The following is a 15,163-nucleotide window of genomic DNA, read 5'->3' on the forward strand; positions in this document are numbered from 1 at the left end:
ATAGAACAAGCTAATAATACAAAATAGGCACTTAGTGCCTAAGAATGCCGAACAGTGCGGCTCAATTTATTTTTTTTGTTAAAGAAAGCTGGCGGCTATCAAGTCTTCGGGTGAAATTTCTACTCATAAAATAGATATTTAAGTAAAATATCAGTGAGTATTAATATTGGTTATTTGAAAAAGATAACATGAAGAGGGATTTAGAAAAATAAAAGCAACAGGTGAGATTTCCAGGATGACTGAATTAAAAAAAATTCATGTTAACTTTTAAAAAAAAAGCCGTAAGCACAACTTAAAAAAAAAAAAATAGAATAAAACATAAAAACAATAATAGTTGACAATTTGCGGAGGATAGCAATCACTATCGGTACACCATGTGTAACATTCGAAAGTTTGATAGAAAACAGGTTCTTTTCATATCTTAAGTTTTAACGTAATTATAATTAAAGCTACAGATGATAAGAGAGAAATAGAAAAACCTCTTAGAAATGGTAAGTCATTTTTTGAGAATATCTCAATAATTGAAAAGAAATGTTCAGATAGACTTATTTTAATAAAAAAAAAAATTAAAATTTCAATTGTAAGTTAGGTTCTTAAAGAAACGTGGGTTTCTTATAAGGTACCTAGTAGTACCTCTTTACCTGATGATTTCCACATACTTTCGGAGTTGGTGATACGAAGAATTTATGGCATAATCAACTTTTCGGAATAAAGACTTGTATGAAGATTTAACTCGAGACTGAGTTTTCTTTTTCAAATTAAATTTCGGCATAATCATATCATGATAAGACTGCATTAAAAAAAGAAAAAAAGAAAAAAAGAAAAAAAATAATGTCCACTTTAAATCATAAATTTGAAAAACCGTTTTTTTATTAATTTTTCATAATTATAATAGCTAACTCAGGATTTGTAAAAAGATCGAAAGCTTTTTTTTTTACAATAAATGATTTTATTATCACCATATGAAGATATAAATAATAAAAAAATTTCTGCTAATATGTGAACATAGTTTATTAAACTTTTATAAATCCTTGAAAGATGAAACCAAAAAAAAAAAAAATTGTTATCGATAAGAGTTGTTTAATCTAAAGTTACGACAATTACCAAATATAACACACAATAAAGTTTTTCTATGGTTACGAGATATTTATATTTCGGACTGGAGTCAGTAATTGAAAGTGTTGACGATTCTTAATTTTATGTAGACATGAGAGTCCCAAAGCACTGTATGTGACCTAATATTGGAGGCTTTTTTGTACATAATTATAATGTGTACATATGGAGATACTTGGACTGTTACGTAGCAGTATTGAGAAAAAGTATTCAGCTCAAAACGGTTTCCATAGCAAAAAAAAAAAAATAAAATAAAATAAAACAGCTATAAATCGGGGACCCTATTCCGCCCATCTTATTCATCACAGTGATGTAATTCAAATATTTGCTATGGGGCGGAACATTTATACTAACTAATATACTCACAAAGTATTGGCATGGCATCCTTTCGTAATTACGAATGAGTCAAAAAAAAAAAAGTAATAATAATAATGAAAAAAAGGGAAAGAAAAACTGATGATAATAATTAACTATTTTTTTTCTACAGAAGAAGTAAATGACAATAAAAACTTAATGCAGCTGATTATTCCCCTCAGTGTTAAAATGTCATAATAGATATATGAGTAACCATTTGTACATCAAATTGTGAAGTAAAAAATAGCACGCCATGAGCATTAGGCTTAAGACATTGAAAAAAAATTAAAATCATATTATCTTTTAAAATATTGTTTTTATTGTTGTTTTTTTTTTAATTAGTTTATTATTATTGTTATTTTTTACAATATTTTAACTTAAAATTATTTTTTTTTTTTATTTTAAAGAATAACAATTCTTTTAGCAATATCTACTGTTTCACGCTATTTTGACTGTCTTTGTTACGTTTGAAGCGCCTCTCTTTGCTCCAAATTATCATTTGTTTTATTCTACAAGCCTAATATAAAAATAAAATCCTTTTTTTTTTTTTTTTGCAGATAAAACTGAAGTACTTTGTTAAAAAAAACTTTTTAATGCTACCAGAAATTTTTATTATGCTATTGATTTATTTATTATTGTAAGCTCTAATACCGATCACTTGTTAAATGATTTTGGTAAAACTTTGATTTTATCTTTTCTAATTGGTATCAGAAATATAAATTATTACTTTTTAAACAGCATTATAAGTTTTTTTTTTTTTTTAATCTCAGGAAAGGTTTAAAATTCAAATAGTTCATTCATTGTTTTTGGCTTGAGAATAATACAATCTTGTACTCAGTTTTTAGGCACTTTGCAATTTCACTTACTGAAAACAATGAGATATCTCTATTCAAGAAGATAATTCAATTATCATTATTTATTTACTTTAAATCTCAAAAAAGAAATTTTAAATTATTCTCAAGTATCTTTACTTGGTTTACTGAAATTTTCACAGTTTTTAGATTTATTACTTGGCATTCTGTGTTAGCTACCTACAATTGTTGATGCATTACAATACCAATGCATCGATTCCATGAAATATTCATACTTAAAAAGAAATTTATAAAGCTCTTTTAAAATTCATGTTTTTTTTATTCCTTTAATAAAAGAAATCTTGGAACTTGGTTTTAAAAAAGAAAAAGAAAAAACATCAAGCCCCTGTAACCTGAGTGTTCTCCACAAAACTTTCTTAAAAGTGTGATTCTGGATTGCCGAATTAAACTTTTTTTTTTCTTTTATTTTTATTTTTATTTTTTTAAAAAAAAATCTAAATTGTTTAAATTTATTCATTAAATAAAATAAAACTTTGAAAAAATATATATATATAAATTTTGAATTTTTTTATGCTTAACATTTTATGAAAAATCCTCCAATGAACAAATGTTTGTTCTCTACCAAAACATGTCACGTGCAACTCCGCTTATTTACGGCAATCCTTTGTGAGTGGGGGGTTTCAGTAGAAACTTTCTAAAAAAATTTTTTTATTATCCTAGCCTTTAAAGGCATTAAAGGCATTAAAGGCATTAAAGACATTAAAGGTCACAAATTTGTAGATATTCTATTTTATGTTTTAATTTTTAACTATGATATTTGTAAAGTCAAAGATGTTGTATTCAATTTTTTTTTTCTTTTGAAGTTCGGAGGTATATCCCTATATCATGTACCATTCATATACAGTATTAAAAGGATCTTTGAGTTCCGTCTTATCTCCTTAAGCTTAAATATATCGCCAGTTATCGGGCTCATTACCCACCATTGAAGAGAAAAAAAAAATCATCCTATCCCCCGCCATCCTTCCCCGGCCTATTTTTTTTTAAAGAGAGAAACATAGATTAAGTATACGGAATCAAAGGGAAATTACCAAGTAGCATAAAAAAAAAAAAAAAAAGAAAGGAAAAATATTGAGATGACATGTATCAGGATCCAAAATCCTTCTCGAGAATAAAGTGGAGAGAAATAAAGAGGGAAGGTTTTTCCCATATTTGGATTAAGCGCGCGGCAGAAAATAAGGATTTCAACCAAACAGACGGATGGACCCATGTAAAGAACATGATATTAAGGCTAGTGTCAGACCCTAAAAGAAAGCTTCTTTGATGCCTGCATGGGCAAACGGAAAATTAAAATAAACGGTCCAATGTCAAAGACTGTTGTGCAAGGAGATACACGGGGTATAGTTGAAAATAAATGATCACTATAAAGTCAGTTTCCATAGCAAACCATTTTGAACCTAATTAGGATCATCTATGTTCTCCGCAGTTTTTATTTTTTATTATTTATTTTTTATTATTTCTTTTGCGGAGTTTGAGGGATTCTAAACTTGTTACGTTGGGTGAGATTTAAGCTTCAAAAGACACTATGATTGGTGTATGACAATGCCATATCGGGTCGGGTAAGAATGTAGTTGCTACCTTGATTTGGAACACTATTATCAGCAAGCAATAACAAGAAGTGACAAATATGATATCACATTAATGGGAGGGTTTGAAGTAGCATAATAGTCACATTGGTATTATGAGGAAAGACCCATTTAGATCAATATATAAAGAGAATTAAATATATATGTATTTATTTAATTACTACACTGTTTATCATGACATTGAGAAATGCGTGTATTTCATGGGAATCCTTTACCATTGATTCATTATCGTCAAAAAAGATAATGTAAGGTAGCAATACATGTATATTTTTCACAAATCACGAGCCATATTACCCAAAGTTTAAAATAAAAAAAATATATAGAAGAAAAAGCAAACTTTTTTTTTTTCTTTTTTAATGAAATCTTATTTTTGATTCTTAAGAGGAGGAGGGGGGAGGGGAGAAAAAAAATGTTTTATTTGAATATTAAATGATGATATATTGAATAAAAATCTTTTTTTTTTTTTTTTTTTTTTTTTTTTTTGAAAAATCGTCTCATAAGTTTAGCCAAGAATTTTTTTTTTTATTATTATTATTATTACGAACCACCGTTTACCGTTACCGTTTACCGAGAGATGGTGTTTTTTTTTTTTTTTTTTGATTTTAAAAAAAAAAAAGAATAAAGAAAGCTCGTACTGTTATACTTACTATCTTTTTCTGTAATTGGAAAAGGCACTATTTTGAGAAGAAGAAGAAATAAAAATAAAAAAAAAATTAAATAAGAAAAGGTTTCTAACCTTTCCATCCACAAAAGAGTGTGGGAAAATAAAACCTATTACGTAAATAGGGGGAATGATGAATGATCTGAGATAGATAATGAAAAATTTCATATAGTTGTCAAGTTTATGGGATAAAAAGAAAAAAAAAAAAAGAAATGAATGAATATTTTTTTTGTATATAAACCTACTTGATTCCCTCGATTTTTTTTTCTTTTATTCTATTCTTCTTCTTTTTTTAACCCATATATTCTTCTCCACAATTATTATTTTATATATATCCTTTTTTTTTTAATTTTATTTTCAACCATCTCTTCTGGTTGTTCTTCGCTACCCTTTGATATCCGACATTAGCCTTGATCCATATATATATATAAATAAGTTATCTACACATTCTCATCCATAACAACAACAACAACAACAACAACAACAACACTATCATCATCATCATCATCAACTTTTTTCAACAATGTCGTATGAAATCGATGAGAAAACTCCGACTCCTATGGTGACGGATATTCCATATCCTATGACGGGTGAAGAACCTGAATATGACAGCATGCAAAACGGCACAGGCCATGGCGAAACTCGACGTGGTCTGAAGTCGCGGCACGTACAACTGATTGCCCTTGGTGGCTGTATTGGTACAGGTCTCTTTGTTGGTTCTGGTACTATTTTGTCGCGTTCTGGCCCCGGTTCTCTTTTTGTTGCTTACTGTATTATGTCTTTTGTTATTTGGTCAGTTATGAATGCTCTCGGTGAAATGACAACTTATCTGCCCATTCATGGTGCTTCACCCACCATGTATGTCCATAGATTTTCTGACCCTTCTACTGCATTTGCCACAGGCTGGAACTATTGGTACTCTTATGCATTTCTCGTCCCCTCTGAAATTACTGCTGCCGCTATTGTTATTGAATACTGGACTGATAAAGTACCTACTGCAGTTTGGATTGCCATTATTTGGGTTGTTATTGTTTTATTAAATGTCACTTTTGTTAAGCTTTTTGGTGAGACGGAGTTTTGGTTTGCATCCATCAAGATTATTGCCATTTGTGGGTTAATTATTCTTGGCATTGTTATTTTCTTTGGTGGTGCGCCCACTCACGATCGTCTTGGATTTAGATATTGGAAGAATGGTGATGCCTTTAAGGAGTACATTGTTACTGGTCCTTCTGGTCGCTTTTGTGGATTTTGGAACGCCATTATCCGCTCGGGATTCTCTTTCATTATGTCTCCCGAGCTTATTACCATTGCCGCAGGAGAAACTGAAGCACCTCGTCGTAATGTCCCTAAGGCCACTAGTAGATTTATTTACAGATTGCTTTTCTTTTATATCTTTGGTTCCCTTGTTATTGGTACTATTGTTTCCTCTCATAATGATCATTTGCTTAATGGTTCTGGCAATGCTTCTGCTTCTCCCTTTGTCATTGGTATTCAGAATGCCGGCATTCACGTTTTGAATCACATTGTCAATGCTGTTATTTTGACCTCAGCTTGGTCTTCTGGTAATTCATTTTTGTTTGCTGGTTCTAGAACGCTCTATTCGCTTGCCGTTAGCGGTCAGGCTCCTCGCATCTTGGGTTACTGTACTCCTTGGGGTGTCCCCATTGTTGCTGTTGCCTGTACCGCAGCCATTGCATTGCTTGCTTTTTTGAATGTTTCTTCTTCCTCTTCTAATGTGTTTACCTGGTTTACCAATCTTTCTACTGTTTCTGGTTTCCTTGCGTGGCTTGCGGTGCTGGCTGCCTATATTCGCTGGCGCAAGGCTCTTCAATACCAAGGTATTGATGACACTAGACCTTACAAGACTCCTTGGCAACCGTACACTTCCTACATTACTTTTGTTTTTGTCTTTATTCTTGCCATTAGCAATGGTTTTAACGTTTTTGTTGGTGGATCTTTTAATGCTTCAGATTTCGTTGCTGCTTACATTACTTTACCATTATTTGTTATTTTATATATTGGTCACAAGATTTGGACCAAGAATTGGCAATTATTTATTCCCTTGGAAAAGGTGGATTTGATTTCTGGTCTTGATGAGGCCGAGCGCACTGAGGCCATGTATCCAGAACGTGAACCACGCAACTTTATTGAGAAGGTGTGGTTCTGGATTGCTTAATGCTTTACAAAAGTAAATTATTTATATGTGTGTTTTTTTTATATATATTTTTTAATGTATTTCTGTTAAATAAAATCCAAAGTTTTGTTTTGATTTTTTGATTTAAAAAAAAAAAAAAAATTTTTGCATTTGAATATACTCCAAGTTGTTATTGTAAATATGATGCAGATATTTATATTTATATTTATATTTATGTATTAACCTTGTGTGCGTTGAGGCCGAGGATATTGCGCTCACATATGGAAAGTGCTCACGTGAGTTGCATGTTATCTGTTGGCTAAAAAAAAAAAATTTAAAGCCATTTGTTCTTTTTTTATTTTAATTTTTTTTTTTTCTTCCCCTTTCTCTCTTAGTACTCACAACTACCACCACCACCACCACCAACACCAACACCATAAGAGCAGCTTCGGGCGGCCATATCTTTTTCTTTTTTTTCTCTGACCATCCCACACACCAAACCATCTTTAAAACCATTCAATCTAACTGTTGGTCCCCTTTTTTTTTTTTTTTTTTTTTCATATCCTTCGTTTGGATTTATCTGTACTTTCATATCTTTAAACCATTCTTATTCTTTTCATTTAATATCTTTATATATTTCTTATCTTTAAGTTTCTTACTACTACTCTCCCTTTTTTTTTTTTTATTATTTTATTTGGTCTTACAATGACAGTGGAGTGGCATGAACAAACCCCTCAGAGCTTAATCACATCAAAATCTTCTTCTTCTTCCTCCTCCTCAGCTAATATGAACGCAACTTCAACTACAGCTACAACAACAACATCATCTGCCACTAACATTTCCTCAGCCTTCTCCGTCCCAGCCACTGCGGCTGCCGTCGACGATACCGCTGCGCCCATCATTTGCAACGATGTCTTCATCAACCTCTCTGACTACCAGTCTGTCCGGCCTCTGATACACAGAGTTTTCCCCGCTTGGGCTCATGTTCCTGTGTTTATCGACTTGGCCTCTGATGCTGCTGATCAAGGTGAGTTAATTTGATACTCTTTACTCTAATTTCAATTTAGAGCATCCTTTTTATTATTATTATTATTATTATTATTATTATTATTATTATTATTATTATTATTATTATTATTATTATTATTATTATTATTATTATTATTATTATTATTATTATTATTATTATTATTATTATTATTATTATTATTATTATTATTATTATTATTATTATTATTATTATTATTATTATTATTATTATTATTATTATTATTATTATTATTATTATTATTATTATTATTATTATTATTATTATTATTATTATTATTATTATTATTATTATTATTATTATTATTATTATTATTATTATTATTATTATTATTATTATTATTATTATTATTATTATTATTATTATTATTATTATTATTATTATTATTATTATTATTACACTTCAAAACAACTTAAACTGGTTAACTAACTAACCTTTCTTTAAAAAAAAATTTTTTTTTTTTTTTTGGCATTTTTCACATGCAAGTTTGTTTTTTTTTTCTGTCTCTTTCCTCGCTTATGGTGGATATTGTTGGACACAAATTAAGAGAGTCTTGTGCACATCATAACATCTACAACAATATTATCACAACAACGTCTGCTGACTTTTATCTGCCTTATTTTGTGCATATGAATCGATCCATCTACCATAGCGAAGAAATATTTTGAGACAGAAACATCAATATATACTTGCATGTGTCTTGCCTTCTTATTTATGTTTATTTTTTTGTTTGTTTTTTTTGTTTGTTTGTTACAGACCCATCCCAACAAAATAATAGTGTTATTACTGCCAAGGCCGCTACCGTTCAGTCTACTGACAAGGTGGTTGTTAAAAGACTCACAGGAGGCATCACCAACGTTCTTTTCCAAGCGACTTACTTTCACTACCCGACATATGTCCCATCAGCTCCTGCACCCGTTCCTTTGAATAATTCAACTACGACAGCTGACGATGATACCAACTCTACCAACACAGCCACATCTTCCTACGCTGCATCTACAGCCTCTACAGTCGTGGACGATGAGGACACGTTAACCAGACCCCAAGAGTTTGTTTTTTTGGTCCGAGCCTACGGAAACGGTACCGACACCATTATTGATCGCGACAGAGAGTTTGCGACTCACCAACACCTTCACTCTAAAAACCTGGCCCCCCAGCTTTATGCACGCTTTGGCAACGGGCTTGTCTATGCATATTTGCCGGGTCGTGCTGTGCACTACACCCTGCTTAGCGATGATGATGTGGCCGTTGCTATTGCGCGAAGATTAGCTGAGTGGCATGATCTGCTTGACGCAAAGGCTATTGACAATCACATTGCATTGCTCAAGGGCCCTGGAAAGTCTTTTGTGCGCTCCTTTTGGGAACTGCTTGACGGCTGGATTGCAGCCATGCCTGAAAATGTCATCAAGACACACACCAAGGAAGAAATGAATAAAGAGCTCCAATGGATTAAACAAGAAATTGGCCAAATGGGTGGCCCTATGGTTGTTGCTCACTGTGACTTACTTGCGGGAAATGTCATTGTTCCTACAGACTGGGAACCTCGCAAGAAAACAACAAGCGACAACCAAAACGACATTTCAGACTTGGATGTATCATTTATTGACTACGAATATGCAATGAACTCCCCCCGGGCGTTTGATATTGCTAACCACTTTATGGAGTGGCAGGGATTTGATTGCAAAAAGGAATTGATTCCTGTTCCTGAAGAAACCAACCCTGTGCTGCGCACCTGGGCTCGCGATTACCTTTCATACTTCTCAAGTTCTTCCGAAGATATCTCGGAAGTGGACACTCTGGTCAAGCAGGTGCTGACCTGGTGGGGCATGCCTGGGTTCTACTGGGGTATTTGGTCCTCTATTCAGTCCACCATTAGTGATATTGAGTTTGACTATGCTAACTATGCCAATGAACGATTGGCGGAGTACTGGGAGTGGAAGAAACGGTATCTGAATAAGCACAGTTGATTTCTAAAAGTATTATAATGACGATGACGAATGATATATATACATACCCGGCCTTTGACTATTATTAATGACCTAGGAACACTTTATCTCATCATTATTACGTTCCAGACACTCTTTCCTTTATTACTACTATCACTACTACTATTACTGTTATATACAAGTTTGTACTGCTGTTTATTATTTTTTTTTATTGTTTTGGTTTCAACATTGTAATTTTTTTTCTTAATCATTCAACTGTATTCTGTATTATTTAATTAAGAATGTATCTTTTAAAAATTTACATATTTTTTTTTTTCTTTGGACTTGACAACAACGTTCTTACATATGAAATCTGAATTTTTGATCTCATGATTATTGTATGGTGATGATGGCTTGGACCAATTTAAACCGAGGTGGAAATCATTTGTCATTGTTTAGGTAATGCGGCAAATATGTAATCAAGTTAGGGTTAGGGCTTAAACTATGTGATAAGCACACGAAACTTTTGACAGCATTTTTTTTTTTTTTAATTCACCCAACCAAATTGTTTATTTACATACAAATTTGAAAAATTCAAAAAAAAAAAAAAAAAAATTCTCGCCCCCAAGATAGTCAATCGTCTATTTAAAAGCTATATAGCAGTAGCCTTATAGAAGAAACCCTAGACTTCATAAAGGTAGTATAGTGAAAATAATAAAGAGAAATATCTTAAAACTATTACATTTATAAGACATACCCAAAAAAAAAAAAACTTTAAGTCTAAAAAAACACTTGAAAATTTTCATATTCCATTCTTTTAAATCATGTTACGCAACGGGTCGCAAAAGCGAAGCGACCCCGCGACCTCTTCTAGATCTGGCAAAATGGCGGAACGAAATGATACTTTGCTTAGCTCTACGTCTAGCGCCACTCATGAAGGAACCGAGTTTTTTTCTGCGAGATCTGATAGCCTAGTGGAGATTCCTCCTTGGAGACAATCTAGGCCATCAAAATCATCCTCATCATTACATCAGAGTTTAAAATCCACAATACCAGCCCGTATTGGGAGTTTGCGTGGTGGACAATCATTTGGCGAAAAACTGGCGGAAGCATTTAAAAAGAGACAAGAAGAAGGTCTTCAAAAACGATCTCTTTCTGTGTATCCATCTAAAACAAAGAGCCGAAATATGCAGAATCATGGGGGAAAGGAACTTCCAAGAATAAACCCTTCTAGGAAAAATGTTAGACCAAAGGCAGTTATCCCTGCAGATGCTGAGATTTTTGTCATTAGCGATAGTGATAGCGAAGATGAAAAAGAAAAGGAAAAGGAAAAAGAAATAGAAAAAGAAAAAGAAAAAGAAAAGGAAAAGGAAAAAGAAACCAGATACCAAACAAGTTATGCCAATGTTAAGTTTGGTGATAATGTTTACAATAGTACTAACCGTTCAGATCAACATAAAGATAAGAAGGATGAAACTGAAATTGAAGATGATGATGATGATGAAGATGAAGATGAAGATGAAAATGAAAATGAAAATGAAAATGAAAATGAGGACGAGGATGAAGATGAAGATGAAGATGAATATGAAGATGATGATGAATATGAAGGTTATAATAAACATGATTATGATAGAAATGAATATGACATATCCTACAAAGAGTATGACGATGAAGCTGAAGACTATAAAAAACTTGATAATGACATATATAACGACGGAAAAAGTGATCCAGAAGACGAGGAAGATCAAGAGACTGAAGAAAGATCTGTTACAGAGTCTCCAAACGAATTAGAAGATGATTCATCCATTGAAATTATAGAGATTAGTGACGATGAAGATGAACCGCCCATTAATAACAAGCCCAATCCACAGTCATCCTCTTTGCCACCGTCCTCCGGCTTTCAAGAAACTTCACGCCCTTTCATTCAGCAAAATCCTCAACACACTAATTATGTATCTCCCACTCCAGAACCAATTTACTTGGGGACAAAAATACATCATTCAAAACCTTTTACAGAATCTCAACCTTCTAAAAAGCCCAAACTCGAGCAACACTATAATCCACAAGTTGTTACCCCTATGATTACTGGAGAATATATTGCAAACATTGCAGCCGCTCACGCACAAGCTACTGCTATTCGAAATTACAATGCTGATCAATCTTCATCACAATTTTGGCGTGAAATATATCCCAAACTCACAATCAATCAACAGAGCGATGCTCGAGCGCTGATACAACTTGAGTGCGATCGCATTAACGCATTTCAAGCTCGTACTGTTAAAGTCCAAAGAAAAATCAAAGCTCTTTTCCCAAAACTTAAAGCGTCAAAGACTACTGAAGAAACGGGGTTTCTTTCCGGTCAACTTGTATCTTACCAAGCCATTAGTGATAAATACCATTCTACTGTTAAGTTACTTTTTGTTCGGCGTAATGCGGCATTTGTAAAGCCTTTAAACTACAAGGAAGAGCTTGAGAAAGTTAGCAAAGAAGTTGCAATTGTTGAGCGTGATGCTAAAATTTTGGAAGATAATTTGGAACAGTTTATAGCAAAAGGGCCAGTTAAAGCTGATTATTCTCAGATTCTGCAACGGGCAATACACCCACAAAGTCAAGTATTATTAACTTCACAACAACATCAGCAACAGCAACAGCAACAGCAAATACGGCCTCAATTGTTTAGCAATTTACAAAACCAACCTTTATATCAATCTATGCAACAAAGTCTTATTCAGAACCAACAAGGTCAACAAGGTCAACAAGCCAATATTAAGGAAGAAATATCTAAAAAGTTCGCATCTTATATCCATAATTATATGCAAAATAAGGATTCCAAAAATATATCATCACCAACCACTGGACCATCATCATCCTCCCCTACCCTATTTCCAGTTAATAATAGTACGAACATAACACCGAAAGCTGAAGCATCACCCAACACAAAAGAAGAAATTGAAAACCTGATTCACAGTATTACTCCTGAAAATGAAATTGTGGAAATCCCAGAAAATATTGGCCGCATAGATAAGTTAGAGTCCAAACTCCGTGATCATCAGAAATTGGCTCTTAAATGGTTGCTGGAAAAAGAAAATTCATCTCACCATGGTGGAATTCTGGCAGATGATATGGGTTTAGGTAAAACTCTTGAAATGATGTGAGTGATATTTTTTTTTTTTTTTCATTATTATTTTTTTTTTATTATTACAATATTCTAACTTTTTTAAGATCCCTTATTGTGTCTAATCCACCCAAAGATCCCTTATACAAAACAAACTTGATTATTACCCCAGTTGCCGTTTTGAATCAATGGGCATTTGAAATTAAAAAGCACGTCAAATCTGCATATCGTCTCAAGGTGTTTGTCTATCATGGCACTTCAAAAAAGTTATCTTTTGAAGAGCTTTCTCTATATGATGTTGTCATTACATCTTATGGGAAAATTATGAATCAACACAAAAATCATTTTGTTCGCAAAGAGAAAGAGAAAAAGAAACAATCCCCATATATGAACTCGTTTTGGAACAAAAATTTCCGAGATGAAGATGAAGATGATGATTTATATTTGCCAGTGGGTAATTCACCCTTTTATCAAAACTCTTCTATTTGGCATCGTATTATTTTAGACGAAGCTCATGCAATCAAGAATCGCAAAGCTATTACCTCTGTTGCTTGCAAAGCACTTAAAGCTAAATATAGATGGTGCTTAAGTGGTACACCCATGCAGAATACCGTGATTGAGTTTCAAAGTCTTTTGGGGTTTGTCCGCATTAAACCTTTTGATGATTACAAAACATTTATGGAAGAAATTGGGAAGAAATTGCAGCGTGATAGTGGAAGTTATGACCCAGGTGCCATTAAAAAGTTACAGGCCGTTATCAAGTCTGTTCTTTTGCGACGTACAAAGGCAACCAAAATCAATGGTCGACCTATTTTAGAGCTACCTCCTAAAAATATCATTGTCTCATCCATTGAAATGGACACTGATGAGCGCGAGTATTATTCATTTTTGGAAGAAAGTGCGCGGAAAACAGTTACTGATCTCATGGATCAAAACGCTATTAGCAATAATATGAGTCAGATCTTCGTGCTGCTATTACGCCTGAGACAAGCTAGCTGTCATGTCAAAATTGTGGAGAAGGCATATCTTGAGAAAAAGATGAAGATGAGTGAATCGCTGGTCGATGATAAGGCAGTTGCTGTTGTACGACGCCTGAATCCCAGCGTTGTTGCACGGGTTTTGCAACAAAATTTTTACCCATGTTCCAAGTGTACTGAGGTGCTTGATCAAGAAGAAATGGTGATGGCTGCACCATGTGGGCATGTTGTATGCTTGGACTGTTTGCAGGAGGTTTTTGAAGCTGATGCATTATCGAACGCATCAAGCAATATTTGTCCATGTCCCCAATCCGGATGCCAGGCTCGATGGTTACGCCGTAACTGTTTTGGTCTTGTTGTTTTTCAATGGGTACATGTGCACAAACTTGGTCTGCCACAAATTGAATATTGTCGGCGCTCGTTTTTGTATCCAACTGAGAGAAATGAAGCACAAGAGTCATCTTCTGCAGAAGAAGAAGGGCCTCCTGAGGATAAGAAAAAGAATTTACTCAAGGCTGACCCAGATGCTAACAAAAAGGCAAACTCTCATACACATGAAGGTGACTTCAAAACAAAAACAAATACCCAGCTTCCACCTCGAAGTCTGGCCGCCAATAGCAAGTATGCGAGGTCTGGGCCTATGGTTGGCCCACCGGTTGAGTTTTCGCGGCTTTGGAAAAAGGTATTCCCACGAGGATGGGTTGCGTCGACCAAGGTACAGCACTGTTTATCACTGATTGCGCAGATTCGCAAGATGCATCCGGGAGAAAAGATTCTTGTGTTTTCGAACTTTTTAGGAACCTTGGACTGTGTGGAGATGGGTATTGGATATGATCTACCTGGGCTACGGTACGCAAGATATGACGGATCTATGGCTACGGAGCAGCGGCTAATGGTGATTGATGAGTTCATGCATGGGGATCAATATGAAGTGTTACTGATGAGTATCAAGGCTGGCAACGTTGGTTTGAATTTGGTTGCGGCAAGCCATGTAGTTATTATGGATCCATTTTGGAACCCGTTTATCGAGGATCAGGCCATGGACCGTGCACATAGATTTGGTCAAACACGTACCGTATATGTGTACCGCATCTACATCAAGCAGACAGTTGAAGACCGCATTTTGACGCTCCAAAAGGAGAAGAAGGATTTAGTCAATGCTGCTCTAGATGAGGGAGAGATTAGCAAAATGTCGCGGCTGGACCGCAACGAGTTGCTGTTTCTTTTTGGTGTTGGTTCCCGAAACCGATAGCGGGAGAAAAGGTTTTTTTTTCGTCGTTTTTTTGTCTATTTTTTTTTTTTTTGCTTTTTTTTTCATTCTTGTTGTTATTATTATTATTATTTACTATCCAGTATACTAATTGTAGTTTTTCTTCCTTTT

The 15,163-nt window shown here is 33.8% G+C and overlaps 3 protein-coding genes across 3 annotated transcripts; all 3 read left to right on the forward strand.

Moving 5' to 3' along the window:
• Positions 1–5,106: 5,106 nt before the first annotated feature.
• Positions 5,107–6,759, forward strand: SAPINGB_P001952 (uncharacterized protein; the record flags this gene model as incomplete). Its single annotated transcript, XM_031996672.1, has 1 exon — positions 5,107–6,759. One exon carries the CDS (start codon positions 5,107–5,109, stop codon positions 6,757–6,759), a length of 1,653 nt encoding a protein of 550 aa, XP_031852563.1.
• Positions 6,760–7,503: 744 nt separating this feature from the next.
• SAPINGB_P001953 (uncharacterized protein) lies at positions 7,504–9,732 on the forward strand (the record flags this gene model as incomplete). Its single annotated transcript, XM_031996673.1, has 2 exons — positions 7,504–7,744; positions 8,522–9,732. 2 exons carry the CDS (start codon positions 7,504–7,506, stop codon positions 9,730–9,732), a joined length of 1,452 nt encoding a protein of 483 aa, XP_031852564.1.
• A 782-nt stretch (positions 9,733–10,514) lies between these two features.
• SAPINGB_P001954 (uncharacterized protein) lies at positions 10,515–15,034 on the forward strand (the record flags this gene model as incomplete). Its single annotated transcript, XM_031996674.1, has 2 exons — positions 10,515–12,841; positions 12,913–15,034. The coding sequence occupies 2 exons, from the start codon at positions 10,515–10,517 to the stop codon at positions 15,032–15,034; spliced, it is 4,449 nt and encodes a 1,482-aa protein (XP_031852565.1).
• Between the last annotated feature and the right edge of the window lie 129 nt (positions 15,035–15,163).

This window comes from Magnusiomyces paraingens (genome assembly GCF_902498895.1).
Source record: "Magnusiomyces paraingens strain CBS 517.90 genome assembly, contig: contig2, whole genome shotgun sequence".
In the NCBI taxonomy this organism is placed as follows: domain Eukaryota; kingdom Fungi; phylum Ascomycota; class Dipodascomycetes; order Dipodascales; family Dipodascaceae; genus Magnusiomyces; species Magnusiomyces paraingens.